The 27,093-nt window shown below is 36.0% G+C and overlaps 1 protein-coding gene across 2 annotated transcripts in view; it reads left to right on the forward strand.

Annotated features, from left to right (window-relative positions):
* Positions 1 to 27,093, forward strand: part of DNAJC1 (DnaJ heat shock protein family (Hsp40) member C1) — a 197,015-nt gene that overhangs the window by 101,719 nt on the left and 68,203 nt on the right. For both annotated transcript variants that reach the window (XM_088844145.1, XM_055428263.2), the window contains exon 8: positions 4,458 to 4,621. In XM_088844145.1, coding sequence (XP_088700271.1) covers positions 4,458 to 4,621 — 164 coding nt within the window. The remainder of the gene's footprint in view (positions 1 to 4,457; positions 4,622 to 27,093) is intronic.

Genomic DNA, 27,093 nt, shown 5'->3' on the forward strand with positions numbered 1-27,093 from the left:
AAATGAAACTTTAAATGTAACTTTTATATAATTGTCATTTTTAAGTAAAATTGTTACATAAAATTTTTCTAAGTCCTTTCAATTCAGTTCAGTCGCTCAGTCATGTCTGACTCTTTGCGACCCCATGAATCACAGCACGCCAGGCCTCCCTGTCCATCACCAACTCCCGGAGTTAAGAGTAGTCAAAAAGTGGAGGTGAAGGGAATCCACATTTACAGGAAGAGAAAAATGTCAAACTAAACCAAAATTTACCTGTGGAGGCAGTTTGAATACACTAATTTCATTGCTTTCATAGTCATGTTTTCATGGCTGTTTTTCCAGAATTGTTCAAAGACTTTTGTTCTCCCTAAGAATTTGATAGCAGTTCTCATGCAGATTTAATAATGCTCTCTTTTTAAGATTTTCAAATTGAAGTAAAGTTGATTTATAATGTTTCAGGTATGTAGCAGAGTGATTCAGCTATATACTGAATATATACTCTTTCAGATTCTTTTCCATTATAGGTTATTGGAAGGTATTTAATACAGTCCCATGTGTCATATGGTAGGTCGTTGTTGGCTATCTACCTTATATGTAATGGTATATATATATATATATATGTTCATCTCAAAGACCAAATTTATCCCTCCTCTTTATTCCCCTGTGGTAACCATAAGTTTGTTTTCTTTCTCTGTGAGTCTATTTCTGTTTTGTAAAAAAAGTTCATTTGTATCATTTTTTAGATTCCACATAAGTGGTATCATATGACATTTGTTATAGTAATTTGTTATTGTTTAATTAAAATGTTATGTAAAGAAACATAATTTTTAAATAGGTAAATATCTGAAAATTCTCTGTATGCCAGCAAAAATGTGTGATGGTCTTCTGAAAAGTTTGAAAATTCCCCATGGCTGATTCATGTCAATGTATGGCAAAAACCACTACAATATTGTAAAGTAATTAGCCTCCAAATAAAATAATTAATTTAAAAAAAGTTTGAAAACTCATTACCAGGTTATGGTTTATTCAAACTGAAAATGATGAAACTAAATGCCAGAAAGCTTATTAAAAACAATACTCATCCTAAGCTCTTAAGTAATAAGACTTTTGTTGCTCATGTTTTGGTATCAGTTCAGTAGTAAATTTATTAATAGAAAAGGTGAAGGTATCAACATTAACACAGTTAAAGAACAGTTCACATTGCTGTTAATAATGTCAAAAACTGTCATGTATTTTTAAATGTAGTCTCTCATGGTTACATGCAAAGAATCTTTTAATTAATTTTGTTAACTTCATTACAGTGTTCTACATTGCATACTTTAGAACTAATACATAAAGGCCCCCAAATCCCCCAGTGTGCATTTCATTTGCCCCCATCCTTCTTAATTTTAAAGACCATCACTGGAATACTGAGTTCATAATAACATTTCCATCTGCCTAATTGAGTAAATGCATCTCATGCAGATTAGCAATAGCTATTTTATGCTGCCTGTTTTTCATGACCTAATTGCTAATCTGCCCTCAAGTCTTCTGCTTTACTGCTGAGACTGGGTGTGCAATGTCCTCTGAGGGCTACACCAGAGTTGACACTGAGTCAGGTGTGGTAGTCTTACTAAAATGGTGTTTTAGAGGGGGAAGTTTGTTTTTGCTGTAAATTGAATATGTATTGATATAAGATTTTTTTCATTGTTAGTATTTTATACATTCTGAGTTTTAATCTAAGTCAATAGATGTGAGTTCTGAGTACTATAATGAAACCCATATTTTGAATGGAAAAAAAATGAGTAATTCTATAAAGAAATTGATTGAAAGGTTAAAATTTAGACAAAGAGGGGATCAACGGTAGAAGGAAAACTCATTATTTCCCTTTTCCCCTCTGTACTTATATGAGTTAAGAACAAAAGCAAAATCAAGTAATCAAAATCCTTCTTTTTTAAGAAGTTTTTTTTTTATCTGAAGAAATTGTTCCAGACATTATGTTTTTCTTCTGGCTTTGTGGTCCCCACCCCTTACCCCAGTGATGGGCCCAAGTAGGAGTGCCAAGGGGACAGTAAGAACATGGTAGACAGAATTTGCCTCTTTTGGGTGGCAGGACGGGAAAACATTCAACTTCCTTAAGGTAATGGAAGACAGATTTCTATAGAAAACTCAGACTCATGAGGAAAGGAGATGCTAGTGCTGATTTTTAAGTTGATTCAGGGACTGGTAGAGAAGAGGACAAAGGAGATAGGGCAGATGTAATCCCAATGGGTTAGAACATTTTTCCTTTGATGATATAGTATGCTCATGGATGGGAGATTCCTCTCTGAGATAACTTATGAAAAGGTAATATAACAAATCACTAACTCCAGTACATTTGGAAACATGACCAAATAAAAACTCTGTACCTTATATTATAATCTGTTGTATGTGTATACCACGTTTTGTTTATCCATTCATTTGTCATTAAACACTCGGGTTGCTTCCAATCTTTAGCTATTGTGAATAATTCTGCTGTGAACTTGGGTGAACAAATATCTCTTTGAGCCCCTGGTTTCAGTTCTTTCGGATAATATATCCAGAAGTGGAATTGCTGGATCATATGACAAGTCTGTCTTTACTTTTTTTAGGAACTGCTATACTGTTTTCCATAGCACTGTACAATTCTACATTCTTACCAACAGTGTCCGCAGTTCCAATTTCTCCATATCCTTGCCAGTGGTTTTTATTTCCTGGTGTGTGTGTACGTGTGTGTGTTTTTCTTGTAGCCATTTATTTTCTGGTTGGGGTGTGTGTGTGTGTTTCTTGTAGCCATCCTAATAAGTGTTTCTTTGGAGAAATGACTATTCAAGTCCTGTACCCAGTTTTGAATCAGATTGTTTGCTGAGTTTTAGGAGTTTTCTGTATATTCAGTATATAATCCCTTATCAGATATATGATTTACAAATATTTTCTCTCATTATATGGGTTGCCTGTTTACTCTATTGATATCTTTTGATGCACAAAATTTTTTAATTTCATAGTCTAATTTGTTTTCTTTCATTGTCTATTCCTTTGGTGTCATATCAAAGAAATCAGAGTTTTAGATCTTACACTTAGGTCATTGATCCATTTTGAGTTATATTTTTATACCTTTAAATAGCCTCATATGTCATTTAAGTTACTAATTTCCTTTTATGATATCAGGGTTTTTTTTAAATCACCATTTGAAAAGCTTGGATATACACAGGTACTGATGTAGTATAGGATACAATATATATTAAAGTAGAACTGTTCCCATAACACTGTATTCTTAATACACATTTTTTGGGGCCATTTTTTTTTTATTAGGCTGCTTATCCTGTCAGGTTATAAGATCTCTTTATGTATTCTATATATGCATATCTCCTGTTTGTACTTTGAATTGTAGATTATCTTCCCAAATCTGTTATTTCTCTCTTGATTTGTTTATTCTTTTATCTTTGTAGCATCTGGGTTTTCAGCCTTAGTTAAGATTTCTGCTTCCTTTAAATAGTATAGTTAGTGTTTTAGGTTTCTTTTTCAATATTTTCATTGTTTCAGTTTTTAAATTTAAGTCTCTTATGCAGCTGTGATTTGTTTTTGGTATACATTGTAAGGTTGTGTCCACTTTTCTTTCTAATGGATATTCATTTGTGCCAGCAACGTTTATTAAATCCTTCTTCCACTGAACTGAAATATTTATGAATTCTCTGATCTGTTCTAGGAATTTGTCTCTTCATATGCCAACATCATATTAATTTTATTATGTTGGTATTATAGTGCATGTAAACATATATACATAACACATACACAGAGGATGGAGGAGATACGGTTCTAAGGATGGATGAGTTTGACAGTAGTGATTAAGAGTAGAGTTGCTTCTCAGTGTCAACGCTAATCAAAAAGGGATTTAATGGAGAGGCTAGTTGATAAACTGATAATCATCTATTGATAACTACCCTTGATGCTGCCAGATTATATTTTGCATTTGTAAAATATTGAAAAGATGAATGTATACCCTTAAGAGCTAGTTTTCTGCCAAGTAATGTGTTAGGGGATATATAATTTTCCTCACATCAACTTTATGAGGTTAGATTTAACTCCCTTTTACAGAATGAAAATGGACACTTGTTCTAAGGGTTAAGTTACTTGCCCTGTATTATGCAACTCTTAGGTAGTAAAGGTAGGATTAAAACACTAATGCCCAGGCTCTTTTCACTATGGCTAAATGAAGTGTTTCATGAACAATACTTTGAAAACTAAAGATACACTCAGATTGATATGGGGATTATATAATAGTCATCTGTCATCAATATCTATGAGTTTTATTTTAAAACAATGCCATGGCTAATGCACAATAAAACTTAAAGCTGATATAAGTAAAGTAATTCTATTTTTATGAAAGAACAGTGTATATGTTCTTTCAAGATAAAGTCTATGAATAAAATTTTAGTTCTTTTTATTATTTGTTTAATTGGTGCTTTTAAACTTTTTTTTAGAACAGAAGAAAGTTAAAATAAAAAAACCAAAACCTGAATTTCCTATATATACACCTTTAGAAAGTACATATATTCAATCTTATGATCATGGAACTTCTATAGAAGAAATTGAGGAACAAATGGATGACTGGTTAGAAAACAGGAACAGAACACAGAAAAAACAGGTAAATTTAAAATATATATATATTTATTTGTCTGGGTCGGGTCTTAGTTGTGGCTTGTGGGATCTTTAGTCGCGGCATGAGAACTCTTAGTCGTGGCATGTGGGATCTAGTTCCTTGACCATGGATGCAATCCAGGCCACCTGCTTTGGGAGCATGAAGTCTGAGCCACTGGATCACCAGGGAATTCCAAAAACAGGTAAGTTTTTTGAATTTTGCTTTAATTGAGTAAAACACATACTGAAAAGTACATAAAATATATTAATAGATATTGAGGTCAGTAAACTGTCTCATGGCAAACCAAGTTAAAACCTTTGTACACTAGTGTGTTAAATTACAGGGTCAACAAGTAAATAATTCTAATATATATATATTTTTTAACGTCGGTATCAATTTCTAGCTCAGCAGCAGGATTGAAAACTTTAGTTACTTTATATTCTTGCCAACACTGGGTCAAGTCCACCACAGGAAGTGTAGTTAACATCCATCACCATACATGTTTACAAAATTTTTTTGGTAAACTTTTAAGATTTACTCTCCTAGCAGCTTTCAGATATGCAGTATACTATTATTAAATATAGTCACTGTGCTATTGCATCCCTATGACTGACTTATTTATATCCTTTCATCCATTTCATCTACTCCTCACTGCCACAGCCCCACCTCTTTTAAAAACCAGTCTGTTCTCATTTTCTTAAGCTTACTAGTTTTTTTGGGGGGGTTGTTTGTTAAGATTCTTCTAGAAAAGTGAGATCATCTGGTATTTGTCTTTCTCTATATGGTTTGTTTTACTTAGTATAATGCTGTTAAGGTCCATCCATGTTGTCACAAATGGCAAGATTTCCTTATTTTTATGGCTGAATAATATTCCTGTGTGTGTCTGTGTATGTGTGTGTCACATTTTCTATATCCATTCAACCATCAGTGGACACTTAAGTTCTTTCCATATCTTGGCTATTGTAAATAGTCTACAACAAACACTGAGGTCCATGTATCTTTTCAGATTAGTGTTTTCATTTTCTTCAGATAAATACCCAGAAGTGGAACTTCTAGATCATTTGGTAGTTCTGTTTTTAATTTTTGGAGGAAACTCTACACTGTTTTCCACAGTGGTTGGACCAATATACATTTTCACCAACAGTGCACAAGCTTTCCCTTTTCTTCAGTCCCTGCCAACACTTGTTATTTCTTGTATTTTTGATAATAGCCATTCTAACTAGTGAGAGATGATATCTTATTGTGGTTTTGATCTGTGTTATTGATTAGTGATGCTGAGCATCTTTTCATGCGTTGAGTATGATGTTAGCTTTGGGCTTGTCACATATGGCCTTTATTGTGTTTTGGTGCATTCCCTCTATACACAACTTTGTTGAGAGTTTCTACCATAAATGAAAGTTTTTGTCCAGTTCTTTCAAATACATGTAATTAGTTTTTCTTTTTCCCTCTCTGTTTCATTTATTTCTACAATTCTATCTTCTAGTTCGCTTATCCTGTCTTCTGCCTCTGTTATTCTACTGTTTGTTCCCTCCAGAGTGTTTCTGATCTCATCTATTGCATTATTCATTGTATATTGACTCTTTTTTATTTCCTCTAAGTCCTTATTAAACCTTTCTTCCATCTTCTCAATCCTTTTCTCCAGGTTATTTATCTGTAACTCCATTTTGCTTTCAAGATTTTGAATCATTTTCACCACCAAAATTTGAAATTCTTTATCAGGTAGATTCCCTATATCTTCCTCTTTTGTTTGTGTTGGTGGGCATTTATCTTGTTCCTTTACTTGCTGGGTATTTCTCTGCCTCTTCATCTTATATCGCTTTGCTTGGGATGGCCTTTCCCTCTTCTTGCAGTTTGTAGAGTTCTCTTTATTATGTAGTTTCCTCGCTGTGTGTGGGGTTGGACAGGTGACTTGTCAAGGTTCCCTGGTTAGGGAAGCTTGTGTCGGTGTTCTGGTGGGTGGAGCTGGATTTCTTCTCTCTGGAGTGCAATGAAGTGTCCAGTAATGAGTTATGAGATGTCAGTGGGTTTGGAGTGACTTTAGGCAGCCTGTATATTGAAGCTCAGGGCTATTTTCCTGTGTTGCTGGAAAATTTGCATGGTATGTCTTGCCCTGGAACTTGTTGACCTTTGGGTGGTGCTTCGTTTTAGTGTAGGTATGGAGACGTTTAATGAGTTCCTATAGATTAATGTTCCCTGGAGTCAGGAGTTCTCTGGTGTTCTCAGGATTCGGGCTTAAGCCTCTTGCCTCTGGTTTTTGGTCTTATTCTTGGAGTAGCCTCTAGACTACTCTATCTGTCATTTCCAAGGTGGTTCCCTCTGTTTTAGCTTTTGTTTGCTGGTCTCTTCAGTGTCTGATTTCCGCCCTGAGACTAGGGTGCAGGTGGACACTTTTTAAAGGCTCAGTTGTTCAGTCCTGTTCTGGGAAGGGAGGAACGCTGCATACAAATATCTCTGGCGTCTGTGGGGAGTGCTCACAGCGTCTCGGTCACACTGGGTTTGCCCCTGCTCACAGCGCGTGTGCTGTCCCAGTCTACACTGCACAGGCTCTTAAGTTGCTCTTTCAGGAACTGTCCGAGGCGGCATTGGGTTGTATGCACTTCCCAGGTCTGAGCGGCTCAAGTTCAGGTTCTCGGGTACTCCACAAAGGCGCAGACTTGGTTGGGCCTGCATTTTGTGCCTTCCCCGGTCTGAGCAGCTCAGGGGACCAGGTGTTTGGCGAGCACAGTTGCTGCGACTTATCGCCTCCCCAGTCCCTGCCACTCGGTTTTCTGGGTGTACAACCGGCGCACCTTCTCAGGAGGATATCGACAGGCCCAAGCCCTAGAAGTCCTGATTAGCAACGAAGCCTGCCTGCAGTTTGTATCGGATGCCTTTCTGGGGCTGCGGTTGCCCCCTCGGCTCTGGCTGCCCTCCCTGCCTGTCTCGGCGGGGCATGGGGGATGGGCCGACCGCAGCCGGCTCCCTCTGCTCAGCCCTTTGTTCTGTGAGTGGGGCTGGCGGAGTCTTAGGTTAGAGCTTTCCGCCTTTTCGCGGGGAAGCTATCCCAGTCTGCTTTGCTATCCCCAGTTCTCTCAGATTGTTCTCGGGGCATTCAAGCCCAGTCCTCTCTCTAAGCAGTTCAGCCCCCGCTTGCTAATGGCGTATGCAGGCGTCTGCACTGCTTCTCTGCTGGGAGTTACCGTTTGGTGGGTAATCTGTGGATTTTAAAAAAATCTTAGAAAAAAAAAAAAGAGGGTTATGTGGCCCTCTGAGTTTCCAAGGCTCACCACAGATTCGCCAGTGAGAGTGTTTCCTGGTGTTTGGAAACTTCTCTCTTTTTAAAGCCTCCCTTCCCGGGATAGAGCTCCGTCCTTACTTCTTTTGTCTTTTTATCTTTTATGTTTTTTCCTACCTCCTTTCGAAGACAATGGGCTGCTTTTCTGGGTGCCTGATGTCCTCTGCCATCATTCAGAAGTTGTTTTGTGGACTTTACTCTGCGTTCAAATGTTGTTTTGATGAATTTCTGGGGGAGAGAGTGGTCTCGCCGTCCTATTCCTCCGCCATCTTGTTCCTTCCGCTTTCAAATACATCTATTCAGATGATCTTACGCTTAATCATCATACATTTGTGACGTTTGTTTTCTTCTTGTAATTGATTTCTAATGTCAGTACCAGTGTAGTAGGAAAATAATATGGTTTGATTTCCATCTTAAATAAATTTAAGAATTGTTTTGTGGGCTAACATATGATCTGTTGTGGAGATCCATGTGTACGTGAGAAGAGTGTGTATCTGTTGCTTCTTGATGGAATGTCCTGTCTGTGTTTATTAATTCAACCTCGTCTAACATGTCATAAAGGCTAATGTTTCTTTTTTTATTTTCTGTCTGGATGATCTACCCATTGATACAAGTAGGGTATTAATGTTTCTCATTATGACCGTATTGCATTGCTGTCTCCTTATCCCTTTATTCTTTTAATATGTACTTTATAGATTTAGGTGCTCAGATTGACTTTTTTTTTTTAATTCATAGTATGCCCTTAAAATCCCTCCAAATTCATAATATGCTCTTAAAAATCCCTCCAAGTGTATCAGTAGTTTTTCTTTTTATCACTGAATAATAATCCATTATATTGAATAATAATCCAGAACAGGGAAGACTGGCTTGCTGCAGTCCATGGGGTCGCAAAGCGTTGGACACGACTGAGCGACTGGCCTGAACTGAACTGAATTGAATAATCCATAGTGGGTTAGTTTGCATGATCTAACATATTATTTCTCTAGGAACATATAGTGCATACTCTATTTTGAGATTTATCCATGTTCATGTTTCTATAGTTTTCTCTTTTTAGTGCCGAGTAATATTCTAGTGTACGGGTACACTACAGTCTTTAAAATTTATTAGTTGATGGAAATTTTATTTGTTTCTGGCCATTATAAATAAGTCTTCTGTGAAGATTTATTGTATACATGTTTGTGTGGACTTATGCCTTCATTTCCCTTGGGTAAATGCCATGTAGTAAAATGAAGTTGCCAAACTGTGTTCCAGAGTGGTGGTAAATTTTACATTGCCACTAGTAATGTGTAAGCGTTGCAATTGCTCCACATTTTGGCCAACCTTTGGAGTTAGTGCTGTTTTTAATTTTAGCCATTCTAGTTGATGTGTAGGACTATCTCATTGTGATTCTAATTTTCAATTCTCTGATGGTTAATAAAGATGAACGTCTTTTTATCTGTTTATTTGCCATTAGAATATCTTCTTTTATGAAGTCTCTCTTCAAATCTATAGCCTATGATTGTCTTATTATTGAGTTTAAAGTTCTCTCTCTATATATAAAACACCTTTGTCACCTATGTATTTTGCAGATATCTTCTTGTTTATAACTTGCTTTTTATTTTAGTAATAGTGTCTTTTGAAGAGCAAAAGTCTTAAATTCAGATGTTCAGTTTATTAAATGTTTTCCTTTGTACTAATTTCTTTTAATGTCCTAATTAAGAAATATTTTGGGCTTCCCTGATGGCTCAGTCAGTAAAAAAAATCAACCTACAATGAGGAGACTGCCTGCAATGCAGGAGACACGGGTTCAGTCCCTGGGTCATGAAGATCCCCTGGAGAAGGAAATCGCAGCCCACTCCAGTATTGCCTGAGAAATCCCATGGACAGAAGAGAAGGGCCTGGCAGGCTACAATCCATGGAGTCACAAGAGGCAGACACGACTTAGCGACTAAACAACAACAAAAAATAATAACTCTTTACCAAACCCAAAGTTACGGTTTCTTCCATGTTTCCATTTAGATGTTTCACTATTTTAGCTCTTACATTTAGGTCTCTGAGATTTCAAGTTAATTTTTGTATATAGTTTGAGGTGAGCATTCAGGTGTGTATACACACACACACACACATATATATATATATATTTATATTTTACTGTTTAGCTACCCAGTCTTCCAGCCCTTCCCTTGTTTAAGAGATTATCCTTTTTTAATTCAGTTGCCTGGGACCTTTGTTTAAAATATTATAATTGACCATATATGTGTTGGTTTATTACTGGGCTCTCTATTCTGTTCTGTTAATCTGTATATCTATATTTACACCAGTACAAATTGTATTGATAATAAGCTATGTAATAAGCCTTAAAATCAGATAGTAGAAATCCTCCAACTGTTTTCTTCTTTTCAAGATTGTATTGACTATTCTAGTTATTTGCATTTCTTTATAATAAATTTAGATTCAGGTTGTCAATTTGTACAAAAGATTTTGCTGGAATTTTTATTGCAGTTGAATTGATCTATAGATAAATTTGCGGAGAATCTGACATCATAAAAATATTGAGACTTTTGATCCACATGGTATATATCTCTTATTTGCATCTTCTTTAATTGCTCTTAGAAACATATTTGGTCAAATTTATCCCTAAATATTTCATATTTTATACTATTCCAAATTATATTTTTAATTTCAGTTTCTGATGTGAGTATATGGAAATACTATTAATTTTTGTATATTAACCTTTTATCCTATAACTTTGCTACACTTAATTATTAGTCATAGTAGCTTTCATGAGGGATAGGTCTATAATTTTGTTATATTTTAATATTTTTGTGTGCTTTTCATATCAGGTGATAGTGGCTTCATAGAATGCATTGGGAAATGTTCCTTTTTTCTACAAGCATTTGTGTGGAATTGCATCTATTTTTTTCTTTAGGTAGCTTTGGCAGTTTGTGTCTTTGAAGGGGTTTGATTATTTCACCTAAGTTGTTGAATATACTGGCATAAGTTTTTTATAATATTCCTTTATTACCATTTTAATATCTGTAGTGATATCTTTAGTTTATCATATTGGTCATTTGTGTCTTCTGTTTTATTTTTGGCCAGGGTCTCTAGAAGTAAATCCATTTTACTGATTTTTCTTTAGAAATCAGCTTTTGGTTTCATTGATTTTCTGCTAGTAATTTTTTCTTCTACTTATTTGAGGTTTAATTTACTCTTTTTCTAGTTTCTTAAGGTGGATGCTAGGTCATCGATTAGAGAACTTCCTTCTTAGTATAAATAGTATAAGTTTTCTTTGAACACTGGATTATTTAAATGTAGAGCTTTTTAGTTTGTATTTTTTATATATTTGTAGTTTAGCTGTATCCCAAAAATATTGATGGCATGTATTCATTCAGTTCAAAACAGTCTAATTTTCCTTGTTAATTCCTCTTTGACTCACATTTATTTTCCTAAAAGATAGGTGTTTTTCAGGTATCTTTCTGTTACTGCCTTCAGTTTATATAGATTTTTTTTTTATTATTTAAGTTTACAGTTTTAGAAATTTGGAATGTTCATTTAATTCATTTACATTTAGTATAACTATAATTACTAATACTTTGGGGTTCAAATTTATCATCTTCGGGTTCACTTTCTACTTGTCCCTCTTTATCTGTTTCCTCTCTTGCTTTCTCTTGGATTAATCTTTAATTTCCATTTCTCTCTTCTGTAGGCCTGGTGTCATACCCTCTTTTGTGGATAATATATAGTATTCAGTGTGCATCTTATTACAGTCTTGCATGGGTTCCTATTGATACTACCCAGACAATAAAATGATCTTTGACCCTTCATCTATTTTGTATCCTGTATTTTGTGTTATGTGTTTTGTTCCCCCAAATTTATATGTAAAGCCCTAACTCCTAATACCTGAGAAAGTGACATTTGTAAATAAGGTCACTGCATATGTAAGTAGTTAAAAAGAAGTCATACAGGAGCTTTTTGTGTGTAGAACTGTGTGATAAAATATTTCATTTCCTGAAGTCCTTTGTTTCAAAGCTGTATTACTTTTCCATTAGAATTTTTACCTATTGTTTCTTTGAACTGACCATAGAAATGGGCACACATTATACTCTCAGTAGATACTTGGTCAATTGATCAAGTGTCCTAAGTAATTTACCATGGTCACTTCTGCTGCGAGACCATAATAATAGGGAGAGTGGGAGACAAAATACTGGATTCTTAAGATTTGAAGACCTAAGTTCTAGTTTTAACATCACTATTTATTATCTATATCATATAGATTTTCATTTTCTTATTACTTAACACCATACAAAAAGTGTGAAATTATCTATCTTTCTACCTTAGAGATAAAACATTTTGTAACCTGAGATAAAACATTTTGTAAACTGAGAAGCTCTAAAACATAAAGTTTTCCTTTTATTCCATCCTTTTTTTGGATCTTCCTGTCATTTTCAATGTTTTCATCTACATTTAAATTTTTCTTTTGTCCTTTTATTAGTGGAAAACAAATGAAGAGAAAGATATGTCCCAGTTGACCTCTATGTTGTTTGTATTAAAGTTGATTAACTTTGTTCAAGAGCTTCTCTGATAATCTCCCTAACTCGTTTTTGTTTTGTCCAGTATATATTCAGAGTAGTTTTAAGTACCGTGCTTGTAAGCTCTCATAAAATATTGCTTTTAAATCATGTAATGGAGAGAGGATTTTATTATCATCATCATCTTCCTTTACATCTTGTGTCAGATATTGTCCTATGTTCTACTGTACAAGTTGCTCATTTAACGCTCATAAGAACCCTAAGTTAGTAATATTTTTCCATCTGGAAGGAATGTTTGATTATCAGGAAGACTGTACAATATTTAGTTCAGTCATATGGAATTGCTGTTTTTTAAGGAAAAAACATTCATTATCAGGAATTTTAGATGGCTCAACCAGTGTAAGTAAATAGGCATTAATCCATTTATGGAATTTCTTAACCTTTTTAAGTTCTTGAAAGGGTTGCTGCTGCTGCTGCTAAGTCACTTCAGTCATGTCCAACTCTGTGTGACCCCACAGACAGAAGCCCACCAGGCTCCCCCATCCCTGGGATTCTCCAGGCAAGAACACTGGAGTGGGTTGCCATTTCATTCTCCACTGTGTGAAAGTGAAAAGTGAAAGTGAAGTCGCTCAGTTGTGTCCAACCCATAGCGACCCCATGGACTGCAGCCTATCAGGCTCCTCCATCCATGGGATTTTCCAGGCAAGAGTACTGGAGTGGCTTGCCATTGCCTTCTCCGCTTGAAAGGGTTAAACCCAGGTAATTTCTCCCAGAATTTGCCATAGCTTTCATTAGTGGCAGTGCTGATAGCACTTTGAAGCAGTAGTGAAAGATGACAAATATTCAGAGTAGGAATATTGGATGAAAAGTGAAATGTAAAAAGTTATTTCTAATTATAATTGTCTGACATAACTTTGTCATAGTCATTTTTTTTAAAATTTCTTTAACAATGTAGTTAAATATTTTTAAGCCCAATAGAAGATGTCCCACATGGCTCTGTGAATAAAGAATCTGCCTTCAATGTGGGTTCAATCCATGGGTCAGGAACATCCTCTGGAGGAGGAAATGGCAACCCACTCCAATATTCTTGCCTGGAGAATCCCATGGACAGAAGAGCCTGGCGGGCCAGCATCTGTGGGGTCATAAAGAGTCTGACACGATTGAAGATACTGAGCATGCCTGCTGGAATACTGGATGAAAAAATAAATGTAGTTACTTCTGATTATAATTGCCTGACATAAGTTGGTAATAGTCATTTTTTAACATTTCCGAAACAGTGTAGTTAAATATTTTCAAGTCCAACAGCAGATGTCAGACATTTTTTATATGAAAACATTCATTCATGTATATGATTTTAAAAAGTGAGGTTTTAATGAAGCAAAATAATTTCCCACCATAAATATTATAACAAACTCTTCTAAAATAGTTTCTTCTTCATCCCCCTGGTGACCTAGTGGTAATGTTCTGCAGTGTTTTATGTAGGAGACCTGCATTTCATTCCTGTTCTCGTTATCTCTCTCCCTGGGGCTGCAATGAATAAAATAAGAAATAAAGTCACTATCCTCCATCCTTATTACCATGGGCTGTACCTTGTCAGATTTCATAAGCTAAGCTAGGTGGGGCCTGGGTAGTACTAGGATGGAAGACCTCAAAACAAAGTCTGTGGAACACCCATCTTCTGTGTAGCCACTATTTCATCTTCCTTGAACCCTTGTCTTAAAGTCATTATTGTACTTTCCTCTTTACTATTTGATTGATTTACTTGCTCTAGGGGGGAAAAGAAAGGTCTTTAAAGTAAATGCATTTCTAGTCATTTAAATCAATCTATTTATTTATTCTCCCTTTTCAAACTTGAAAGACTATTTAATTCAAAGGTGTTTGGCTGTATTCTTGGAAAAGACAGTATTCTAACTAGCATTGTGTTTTATTGTCTAAAAGTTTGTTTTCTCAGGGAGTTCTAATTTTATTTATCTCTGTCAAGTATTCTGTTTCTATTTGTCTTGAGAGATAGTGTTGCCCTTGTTATATAAATAATATACAACACATGGTATTATTTTTTAAACACATATAGTGTAACTGTGTGAAGATTTAAAACTTAGAATTGTTTCCTTAAAACCTAGATTACCTACAAAGCCTAACTTTAAATTTTAATTTAAAAAATTCAAATGATAGTAATTTAAATTAATTAGGTCTTTGTGTATATGTGTATATATAAAATATAATGCCTATAATTCAGTTAAAATGCACTGATGTTTTAACCATGAATAAACCCAACCTGCTTATTGCTATTGCATCCAAAACACACCCAAACACACCTTTCATAATTACAGATGGTACTTGTATGTGTATGTACCCACACACACTCAAACATATGTGCATGCCTAAGTTCTCTAACACACTAGTTTTCTTTCTTTCTCTTTCTTCCTTCCATCTTTGCTTCCTTCCTTCCTCCATCCTTCCTTCCTTTCCCTCCTTCCTTCCTAATGACATTTTTCACAGAACCCCAATATATGACAGATACAAAAGGCTGAGAGCTTCTCTGGTTAATGTCAAAATGAGGGAGGCTAGAGCCCCATCCATCTTGCCTCTTCCTCATCCCATAAGGCAAGACTCCTGGGATAAACCCTGAAGTTGTAAGAAACATGGCTGTGCTGCCCACTTCAGTTTCACATTCTTCATTATACACAGAAATTTAATGTTTTGACAGAGTTATGGTGAGCACAGAAAATTGAGTAAAAAACAACAGAAATAAAATCAGGTTATTTTGAGAAAAAAGATACTTGAGTAGAGATAATAGGTGTGTGAATGTAAAAAAGAGAAAGTCATTTAATTGATAAAGAAAGACACATATATCTTTATCAGGGAAACAACTTCCAGATTGTTGTTCATATTTTAAAAGATTGATGGCTGCTCTGAGCATGGGCCTGAAAATTATTCAACAATAACTCTTGGTGTTTTCTTATTCTACCATTATGCCAAATCCTCTTCATTTCTGTTTAGAATGACTCCAAACTAAAACTAAACCCCCAGAGTCATAGCAATCAGTTTAAGAGGGATGGCATATTTTCTTTATGAAATACAATGCATTTTTTATGTTAAGGAAGTATTCCAGAGTTTATCTAATTTATATTTTAGTACCATTAAAGATAACAGTCCCTATATGTCATCAATGATATTTTAGAAAGTCATTTTTAAAGTATTTTATACTGTTACTCATTTAAAAATAGCCATCTTCATAAAAACTTTTTAGAATACCCCACAGGAGTATTCTCTATGGGAGTGGTAGGTTGATGAATTTTTTTTTTAATCAACTCTTTGGAGAGAAAAAAGAAGCCTCTATTTTAATATTTGCCAAATTAAGTGGTAATTTACTCCCATCATGGCTGATTTGTAATTGTCAACAAGAAGTCACTGAAAGTGGAACTGTGCAGCAGTGATGTTACTATTCTGTAATACGCCCGTCATGTAGATAAACTCAAGGTATATATCCTCAAGGGCATACATAATAAAATGTAGTAAAATAATTAGGAAGCAATGAATCTTGACTATTACTTTTTTAGTATAATTTAATTATTTGTTTGCATTGATCGCCAAGGAAGGCTTTCTTATCTCTCCTTGCTATTCTTTGGAACTCTGCATTCAAATGGGTATATCTTTCCTTTTCTCCTTTGCCTTTCACGTCTCTTCGTTTCACAGTTATTTGTAAACCCTCCTCAGACAACCATTTTGCCTTTTTGCATTTCTTTTTCTTGGGGATGGTCTTGATCCCTGCCTGCTGTACATTGTCACGAACCTCCATCCATAGTTCTTCAGGCACTCTGTCTATCCGATCCAATCCTTTGAATCTATTTGTCCCCTCCACTGTATAATCATAAGGGATTTGATTTAGATCGTACCTAAATGGTCTAGTGGTTTTCCCTATTTTCTTTAATTTAGGTATGAATTTGGCAATAAGGAATTCATGATCTGATCCACAGTCAGCTCCCAGTCTTGTTTTTGCTGACTGTATAAAATGTCTCCAGTTTTGGCTGTAAAGAATATAATCAATCTGATTTTGGTATTGACCATCTGGTGATGTCCATTTGTAGAGTCTTTTCTTGTGCTGTTGGAAGAGAAATGGTATGGACCTAACAGAAGCAGAAGATACTAAGAAGAAGTGGCAAGAATATACAGAAGAACTATACAAAAAAGATCTTCATGACCCAGATAATCACAATGGTGTGACCACTCACCTAGAGCCAGACATCCTAGAATGTGAAGTCAAGTGGGCCTTAGGAAGCATCACTACGAACAAAGCTAGTAGAGGTGATGGAATTCCAGTTGAGCTATTTCAAATCCTAAAAGATGATGCTGTGAAAGTGCTGCAATCAATATGCCAGCAAATTTGAAAAACTCAGCAGTGGTCACAGGACTGGAAAAGGTCAGTTTTCATTCCAATCGCAAAGAAAGACAATGCCAAAGAATGCTCAAACTACTGCACAATTGCACTCATCTCACACTCTAGCAAAGTAATGCTCAAAATTCTCTAAGCCAGGCTTCACAATACATGAACCATGAACTTCCAGATGTTCAAGCTGGATTTAGAAAAGGCAGAGGATCCAGAGATCAAATTGCCAACATCTGTTGGATCATCGAAAAAGCGAGAGTGTTCCAAAAAAACATCTACTTCTGCTTTATTGACTATACCAAAGTCTTTGTGTGGATCACAATAAACTGGAAAATTCTTAAAGAGATGGGAATACCAGACCACCTGACCTGCCTCTTGAGATATCTGTATGCAGGTCAAGAAGCGACAGTTAGAACTGGACATGGAACAACAGACTGGTTCCAAATCGGGAAAGGAGTACCTCAAGGCTGTATATTTTCACCCTGCTTATTTAACTTATATGCAGAATGCATCATGCAAAATGCTGGACTGGATGAAGTACATGCTCAAATCAAGATTGCAGGGAGAAATATCAATAACCTCAGATATGCAGATGACATCACCCTTAAGGCAGAAAGCAAAGAAGAACTAAAGAGCCTCTTGATGAAAGTGAAAGAGGAGGGTGAAAAAGTTGGCTTAAAGCTCAACATTCAGAAAACTAAGATCATGGCATCCGGTCCCATCACTTCATGGGAAATAGATGGGGAAACAGTGGAAACAGTGAGAGACTTTATTTTGGGGGGCTCCAAAATCACTCCAGATGGTGACTGCAGCCATGAAATTAAAAGATGCTTACTTTTTGAAAGGAAAGTTTTGACCAACCTAGACAGCATATTAAAGAGCAGAGACATTTCTTTGCCAACAAAGGTCCGTCTAGTAAAAGCTATGGTTTTTCCAGTAGTCATGTATGGATGTGAGAGTTGGACTGTGAAGAAAGCTGAGCGCCGAAGAATTGATGCTTTTGAACTGTGGTGGTGAAGACTCTTGAGAGTCCCTTGGAAGGCAAGGAGATCAAACCAGTCCATCCTAAAGGAAAGCAATCCTGAATATTCATTGGAAGGACTGATGCTAAAGCTGGAACTCCAATACTTTGGCCACCTGATGCGAAGAGCTGACTCATTTGAAAAGACTCTGATAGTGGGAAAGATTGGAGATGGGAGGAGAAGGGAATGACAGAGGATGAGATGGTTGGAGGGCATCACCAACTCAGTGGACATGAGTTTGAGTAAGCTCTGGGAGTTGGCGATGGACAGGCAGGCCTGGAGTGCTGCAGTCCATGGGGTCACAAAGAGTTGGACATGACTAAGCAACTGAACTGAAAAATTCATTTATAGAATTTCAATTTTAATGCTGGATGTGTTTAACAACCAGCTCACACAGTTCCTAAAACTTTGGCAGCTGGCTCTCACAAACTGGTATAAGTGGGCTCCAGCATACCACTGTCCTTGGGGGAACTCCATTTCTCTACCGTTTACTGTATGTCTGGTTTAGCCATCCTTCATATCTCCAAGATTCACTGTAGTTATCCAGATTATTTTGCTATTAGCATCTAAGGGATATGTAGACTCTATAAATATCATCCTGTTTTCTGTTTCTTTTTGTCAGTCTGTCTATATTAAGGGATCATACTATTCTGCAGTCATTTAATATCTTCCTGTTACTTGTCTAGCAAGATGACTTTAAACCTGCAAAACGATTATCTTCCCCATGTCTTAACAACAGAACCAAAAGAAACGAACCCTAAGTACATTGGAGATAACGGTGAGATATTTTTGTTGCTACATCGTCACCTACCTAAAAATGCCTAGATTGATCTATTTTATTGGTAAGAACATGGTTTTCATTTTAAAAAGCTTTTTAATGTAATTAGCTTGATAACAGCTGAAGTCCCCAATGAGAGGTCTCAATCTGTTACCCAGCAATTAACTGTTTGTAGTCATCATTGATAATAGCAGCTTGCCACTGAATATTTTCATCATTCATCAGCCTACCCTTTAATAAAATTATTTTACATATGCTTTCTAAAGTGTATTATATTTTCAAAATAATTTAGCCATGGCAGTATTAGATCTAGACTTTCTGCCTTTTTCAAAAGATAAATTTTAACTTTACCTTTGGTTAGAAAATCATATATTTTGCTGAGTTGGCCTTTGTATTAAAGCTGTTTATCACTTAAGCTTCAAAAGAAAACTTTGTAAACACTGTCCCTGACTATTATAGACTGGCAGAAAAGACACCCCAATAAATGAATTAGTACATAATGCTATTAAAAGTGCATTTCAGAGTTCTCTTGATCATCATGATGGAAAATGGCCAGTAGATTTGAAATCACAAAAAACCTAAGGTATTTGTTCATTATTTATGTGTCTGGTATTCTTAATTTATTAAAATTTATTTTAAATCTATTAAAATCACTTTTACAAATATTAAGCACCTATATTTTGTGAAATTCTTTCAGAGATTTAACTTGTTTGATAACACTAGAGTACAAAATATGTCGAACCCTCAGTATTTTTCAGAGACATTTCTGCTTTAAACCCTTCCCCATCAGGGTCTGTGCGATGTCCACTGTTAGTCATTCTTTGGTACTCTGTTCCTTTCCCACTTGTCTCTCCAAAAAGAGGTTTTCAGTCTGAGATTACTGCTTTGTTGCTTATCTGAGTAATGCCCTCCAATTACTTCTGAAGTGAGTGCCACTTGCTTGTCCTGCTGGTTTGGCCAGTGTGGTGTCTGTAGTCTCTGATACAGCAAGAAACTCACTGGCAGCTGCTTTCCTCATGCCAGGCTCCGCTCCCTCTCACTCAGGCTAACCAGGGCCCTCGCTCCCTCTCTCCCGCTTGCCTCCATACAAATACATCGTCACTCCTTTCCAAATCCTGTCACCCCAGGGTGCTGCACAGACCGTCAGAGAACCCGCATACTCATCTACATTTCCCAGTGTTAGATACCCCCCCAAATTATCTCATTCGTTTCTTCAACTCCCTCATTCACTCTCAGATTTTCTTTTCCATACTCTTTTCACACAAATGGAGCCTAATGGCTTGAGTAAGCACTGAACTGGGATGCATTTGTTTAATCAGTAAAAAAAAAAAAAAAAAAAGTATAGCAGATTTTTGTATCCTGCTGTATTAAATTTTTAGTAACTCACCCTATTATGGATGTTTTCTCTGAGTGGGAAAAGAGAATGAATATCACAGTCTTCCATCTTATAAAGATAAGATAAAATGAAAGCACAAAAGAAGAAGCTACTTTTGTTGTAGACTGAAACATGTACACAAGATTTACATATCAGTTTGTGTATATCACATTCATGCATATATTCAAGTACATACTTGAGTATTGAACAAAGAACACTATGAGGATTACATGAAACAAATACATAAAGGTGGCAGACCCATCATAACCCTTCAATAAAATTCATCTCAATTAGGTAATTTTCTAAAAGAGTTAATGATTTTATGGTTAAGGTGGGTGCTTATCAGCATGTTTTATTCCAGTAATACTCTAACACTCTAATCATAGTGTCTTTCAAAGACTATTTCTTTGAGAAACTTTTTTTTTGAGCTCTCATTTCTTCTGTGATGGCTGTTTGACTTTAACTTATTAATAAAATGACTTTTTAAGAAACACTCTACAATAGAAATAGTTTACAATCTTTTGTTAAGCCTGGGTACCTTATAATAAATGACTTCTGCCACACCACCTGCTCCCTTCTGCTTGAATCTTACCACGTCAGTGTTGCTTTGAAATCTGAGAATCCTTTCCTCTTGCTGCCAACTAATAGACTACTTGTTTTAGTCCAACATCATATTACTGATTAGCTGAATGAATACTATTTTCTGGGTTTTTTTTCCTGTATCTCTAAATAAACCACCTTCGTCTTAGTAGGATTATAATGTTATAGAAAACATACTTAAATAAATTAGATTTTTTCTGCAGAAAGACCATAGAAGAGATGAATCATAATACACTAAATGCTTTCTAAAAGTCAATCTTTGATAATATTTAAACATAACTAGGTATACCTATGGAGAAGGAAATGGCAACCCACTCCAGTGTTCTTGCCTGGAGAATCCCAGGGACAGTGGAGCCTGGTGGGCTGCCGTCTATGGGGTCGCACAGAGTCGGACACGACTGAGGCGACTTAGCAGCAGGTATACCTATGGAGAGAGAGTTTTTAAAAATCCAGATTTATTTCTGATCTTCCTTTAACAATGAAAAAATTTTTTTAGCATTCTGTAGTCTAGGATTTAGTTTTCGTGCTTTGTATATTTCCCTTGCCTCTAGTCTTATTAATAATACAAGTATTTCAGGACCAAGATAAGATAAAATTCTTATAATTACCTGGTCACTTATATTATTCCATTGTGTCACTGTAAACCACCTGATGGTTGAGCTTTTAACTTTATATCCCCTGAAGTGTCTGTCTATAGGGTAATTGTTAATTGAATTGAATTCACTTGTTGGATTAAACTGATCCCACTAATTTACTTCACTTCATCACTCAATACCCATTACATGTTTTTACCCTTTGTGTGTTTATCTTTGAATGGATTATCTTACTTCTATGATTTTAAATTTCCTGGAAGTATCTTACTATATTTGCAACTGGGAATCATAGGGATAGGGCCAGTTTATTTTGATACTGGATTAGATTCAAGTTTCTGGACCAGAAAAGCAGTTTTCCAGTGTTGTTCTTTCAAGAAGAGAGATTCTGTTACAACAATACTGTTAGCATTGAGAAAGTAATAACTTGCTCTATCTAAATAGAATGCACACAAGGCCACAGTGTGTTCCCGATCGCTAATTTAGTCATCTGTCATGTGGAGCAGACTACTCCCACAAATGTGATCAGTTTATTCTCTCCCAGGCTTAATCTGTATGTTAAGCTAAGTTACATGTAGAAGACCCTTTACCAGTGTGAAAATCACTTTCTCATGACTCAGTCAAGGAGAGAAGAGAGTGAATTCTTAGAAGAAAGACATGTTGAGCAAAGACATAGGGGTAAGACGTTTCAGAACATGTTGAAGGTAAGATGGTAGGCCATTGTGTCTAGCTTCCAGAACACAGTGGGAATATGCTGTGAGATAAGACTGGAAAGACAGGTAGGTAACAAAATACAGAAGTTTAAGTTTACATTTTGTATTTTATATAGTAGAGAATCTTTGGATTTTGAGCTGGAAGTAGTGAGGTTTGATGTGCTCTGATTTTTAAAGATGACTAGCAGCAATAGTCTGAAACTGTGGACTGAGAGTAGAAAGGCATTCCAGAAATGACACAGAAAGTTCAGATTTACCTATAATCATAGCTAACTATGATTCTGAATAACCCTGCACATTCTTTGAAAGGACTGATGCTGATACTGAAGCTGCAATATTTTGGCCACCTGATGAGAAAAACTGACTTATTGGAAAAGACCCTGAGGCTGGGAAAGACTGAAGGCAAAAAGAGAAGGGGGCAGCAGAGGATGAGATGGTTAGATAGTGTCACCAACTCAATGGACATGAATCTGAGCAAACTCTGGGAGACAGTGAAGGACAAGGGAGACTGGTGTGCTGCAGTCCACCAGGCTCCTCTATCCATGGGATTCTCCGGGCCAGAATACTGGAGTGGGTAGCTGTTCCCTTCTCCAGGGCATCTTCCCAACCCAGGAATTGAACCCAGGTCTCCCACATTGCAGGCGGGTTCTTTACTGTCTGAGCCACCAGGGAAGCCCAATAAATACTGGCACCAAGACTCAAATTATCTATCTTGACTCTAAAAACCATACACCGTCCTCCCCCTATAATATAAATATAGTCATCCCTGAGTACTCATAGTGAATTGATTCCAGGACACCACTCCCAACCCCAGAAGACCAAAATCCACAGATGCTTAAGTCCCCTAAGTCCCCTATATAAAATGGTATAGCATTTTCATGTAACCTATGCACATCCTCCCATATACTTTAATCTCTAGATTACTAATACAATGTAAGTGCTGTGTAAACAGTTGCTAGCATGTAGCATATGCAACTTTTGTCTTTTTGGAACTTTCCAGAATTTTTTTTTTCTGATTATTTTCAATCCAGAGTTGGTTAATCTGGAGATGCAGAATCCACAGATGTAGAGAGTTATCTGTATATTGTATTTTAGTTATGTAAACATCTGTTTATTAGGAGAGAACCATTTCTTTTCACTTTTATGTCCCAGGGTCTTAGTACAGGGCCTAATAAAAGAGTGGGAACTTCATTAGTTTAATCAGTAAACATTTATTGAGCACCTCCTAGACATTGTGCTAGGGTGTGCATATGATTCAGCTCTATTATATTACTGCCAGTTTCCTAAGTAACTATAACCAATGTAACATGGCAGTTTACGAGAGTTCCTATTACTCCACATACCTGCCCACACTTGGTATTTGTCATTTTTTCATTTTAGCTCTTCTAGTGGATGGATCAATGTGGGTTTTTTAATTGAGCAGAAATTTACATAATATAAAATTAACCTTTTAAAAGTGGACTGTTCAGTAGCATTCATTCACAGTGTTGTACAATTACCTCTGTCTAGCACAAAACACTTCATCATCTGAAAGGAGGCTGTACCCATTAAACATGCACCCCCCATTCCCTACCCTTGCCGCATCAGCCTGTCAACCAGTAATCTTCATTTTGTCTTTATAGATTTACCTATTTTGAATATTACCTACAGTTGGAATCCTACAGTATGTGAACTTTGTTTCTGGCTTCTTTGACTTCACATGTTTTAATGTTCATCCACATTGTAGCATGTACCTGTCCTTTTTACGGCTGAATAATATTCCATCTTATGTGTATACCACAGTTTATCTGTTCTTAAACTAATGGACTTTTGGACTGATTCTGTGTTTTGGATGCTGTTAGCAGTGCTGTAATGAACATGTGTGTACATGTATTTGTTAGAGTGAAAGTAAAAAGTGAAATCAGTCGCTCAGTCTTGTCCGACTCTGTGACCCCATGAACTATACAGTCCATGGAATTCTCCAGGCAAGAATACTAGAGTGGGTAGCTTTTCCCTTCTTCAGCGCATCTTCCCAACCCAGGGGTCAAACCCAGGTCTCCTGCATTGCAGGTAGATTCTTTACCAGCTGAGCCACAAGGGATGCCCAAGAATACTGGAGTGGGTAGCCCATCCCTTCTCCAGAGGATCTTCCTGATACAGGAATCAAACCAGGGTCTCCTGCACTGCAGGCAGATTCTTTACCAACTGAACTAATCAGGGAAGCCTGTTTGTTTGAGTACTTGTTTTCAAATCCTTTGAGTGTGTGCCCAAGTGAAATCACTGGAGTACATTGTAATTCTGTGTTTAGCTTTTGAGGAACCTGTAATCTGTTTTCCATAGCTGTTGAACTATTTTACATTCTCACCAGCGGTGTACAAGGATTTTGTTTTCTCATATCCTCATCAACACTTGTTATTTTCTGTTAAACCATCCTATGATGTGCAGTGGTGTCTCATTGGGGGTTTGACTTGCATCCCCTTAATAACTAAAATTGTTGAGTATCTTGTCATGTGCTTGTTAGCTGTGTGTCTCTTCTTTAGAGAAATGCCCCTTTTCTGAGTTAGGTTGTCTTTTTGTTGTTCATTATATGTTCTGCATATTGGATATGTGATTTGCTTATCAGATATGTTTACGATTCACAAATATTTCTCCCATTCTGAGGTTTTCTTTTCACTTTCTTAAGAATATCCTTTCATGAACAAACTTTTAAAGTTTTGATGAAGTCCAGTTTATCTAGTTTTTCATTTGTGGCTTTTGGTACTATAGCTATGAATCCCCTGTCAAATTCAAAGTCATGAATTTGCTCTTTTGCTTTCCTCCATAAATTTTTGTTTTTAGTTCTTAAATTGTTGATCCATCTGCATTAATATTTTTGTATACTGTTCAAGTTAGGAGTCCAGTTTCTTTTTTTTTTTTTGCATGTTATGTATAATATGATCTCAGTACAATTTGTTGAAAAGACTTCCTTTTCCTATTAAATGGTCCTGGTAACCTGTCAAAAATCATGACCGTGTATGTTAGGTTTCATTTGGGGGCTCTGTGGGCTGTTCCATTGGTCTATACGTCTGTCTTTATGCCAGCACCACTCTCTTTTGATTACTGTAACTTTGTAAGTTTTGAAATCAGGCACTGTGAATCCTCCAGCTTTCTTCTTTTTCAGTTGTTTTGGCTTTTGGGTCCACTTGAGATTCTATATGAATTATAGGATGGATTTTCCCAATTGCATAAAATATCATGGGTATTTTGATGGAGATTGCTTTGAATCTGTAGATTTCTTTGGGTAAAATTCTATCTAACAACATTTAAGTGTTTTAGTTCATAGGATGAACATAGGATGTCTTTCCATTTATATGCCTTCAATTTCTTTCAACAGTGTTTTGTAGTTTTTATTGTATAAAAACTTTTTTTTACTTCATTGGTTAATTTTTAAGTATTTTATCCTTTTTGATGCTATTGTAAAAGGATTTATTTCATAATTTCCTTTTCATATTGATAATTATTAGTGTATAGAAATGCACCCGAGTTTGTGGTGGTGTTTTGGTTTTTGTTTTGTTACTTCTTCCTGTTTTTATAAACCCAGTTTTTCTGGCTTTGTTTTTTTCTTTCTGTTTCTGCCCTCCCTTTGAAATCCCTCAGTGCTAACCATCCTAGTCCTCATTATCTCATGACTGCTAATAATTTCTTGACTATTATCCTATCAGTTCATCCTGTTTGCTTCTCTCCAATTAGATCTTTTAAAATACAATTTCATTGGAGAGTCAGTCTTTCCTAAAGTATTTTCTTATTTATATTACTTCCCTTATCTGAATTCTTACCGCACTATTTCTATACCACTTAATCTTACACTTGAGTATATAATGCCTTGAATTAACTAGTGTTTCACTATAATTTTTTCAGTTAAAAACTTACTGACTGCTATGTGGGAAACAGTGTCACTGGGTGACACAATGATAAATTTTAATAAGACACACCTAATTTTGTCCTTAATATTAGCTAACATTTATTAAGTGGCTCTGTGTGTCTGATACTGCTCTAGGCACTTTATGTACAACTCATTTAATCTCAGAGCAACCCCATATGGTCTATACTACTATTTTCCTCATTTTACAGAGGAGAAAACTGAGAGGTAAAATAGCTTTTTCCAAATTAGTTATTAATAGCTAGTAAGTGACAAAACCATGATTCAAATTTAATTTGCTAACTTGGGAATCTGTGCTCTTAGCCACTAGCACTATATTACCTAGTTGAAAACATAAGACAGAAACCTAAATAAAAATGTTTTGAGGTTTACTATAACAGCTTTGTGACAGAGAGCTTTTACAGTTCAAATGACAAGATTACTTCCACTAGGAACAAAAACAAAAGCCTTCTGAAGGATTTGGAAGTGGGGTGGGGAGAAACATTCCGGAAAGAAACTTGCTTGATATAAAGCACTCTTGAAACAAGACTGTTAAGAGCATACTACCAGGCACAGTGAGTGATGCAATTAACTGGAACAAAGGATGCTTGAAGCTGTAAAGAAAATAATTTATAAAAGTGGGTTTCAGCCAAGTCATAGTTCCTGAATGTAAGAGTAAAATGTTTAAGTCATGTTTTCTAAGAAGTGCAGAGATATTTTTAAGTTTGTATCATAAAAATGTTTGACTGTAATAATGTAAAAGGTCAAAGGGAGGAGAAGGACTAATTAGAAAGTTATTGCCATAGGCTAAGTAAGAGATGATGAAGCCCTGAATAAGGAAAGCAGAGACCAGAGGAGAGATCTTGTGAATCTTCTTGAATCTTCACGATTTGTCACTGATAGGCTACACAGCAAAGGTGGCGCTGGGAGACTAAAAATGATAGTGGATGGTTAGAAAAGGTGGATACCATTAACAGAGATAAAAAAAGAACATGATAGTTTAGGAAATGATCGTTTGGGAGAAAGATATATATAATCAGTTTAAGACATGCGAAGTTTATGATGCCAGTGGAAGGAAACACTCAGTGATAATGTAGAATTTAAGAGATGAAAATTACAGATGTAACTGTTAGATCCCTTGATGTACATTAGAGACCTAAATCCAGGAAAACAGGTAGAGGAAAAACATCTCGGGGACATGGAAAAATCAATACCTCCGAAGGCATATTCCCAGAGTAAGAAGAACCAGAAGATTATGGTAAATAAAATAGTAAGTGAGAGAGGGGGATGTTTCAGAGGATAAAACAAATGTGGCAAAACATCAGCATTTATGAAATAAAGAACGTGAGTGAAA

Source organism: Moschus berezovskii, chromosome 15 (assembly GCF_049115385.1).
Source record: "Moschus berezovskii isolate FMDL1 chromosome 15, NW_MosBer_1.0, whole genome shotgun sequence".
Taxonomy (NCBI): domain Eukaryota; kingdom Metazoa; phylum Chordata; class Mammalia; order Artiodactyla; family Moschidae; genus Moschus; species Moschus berezovskii.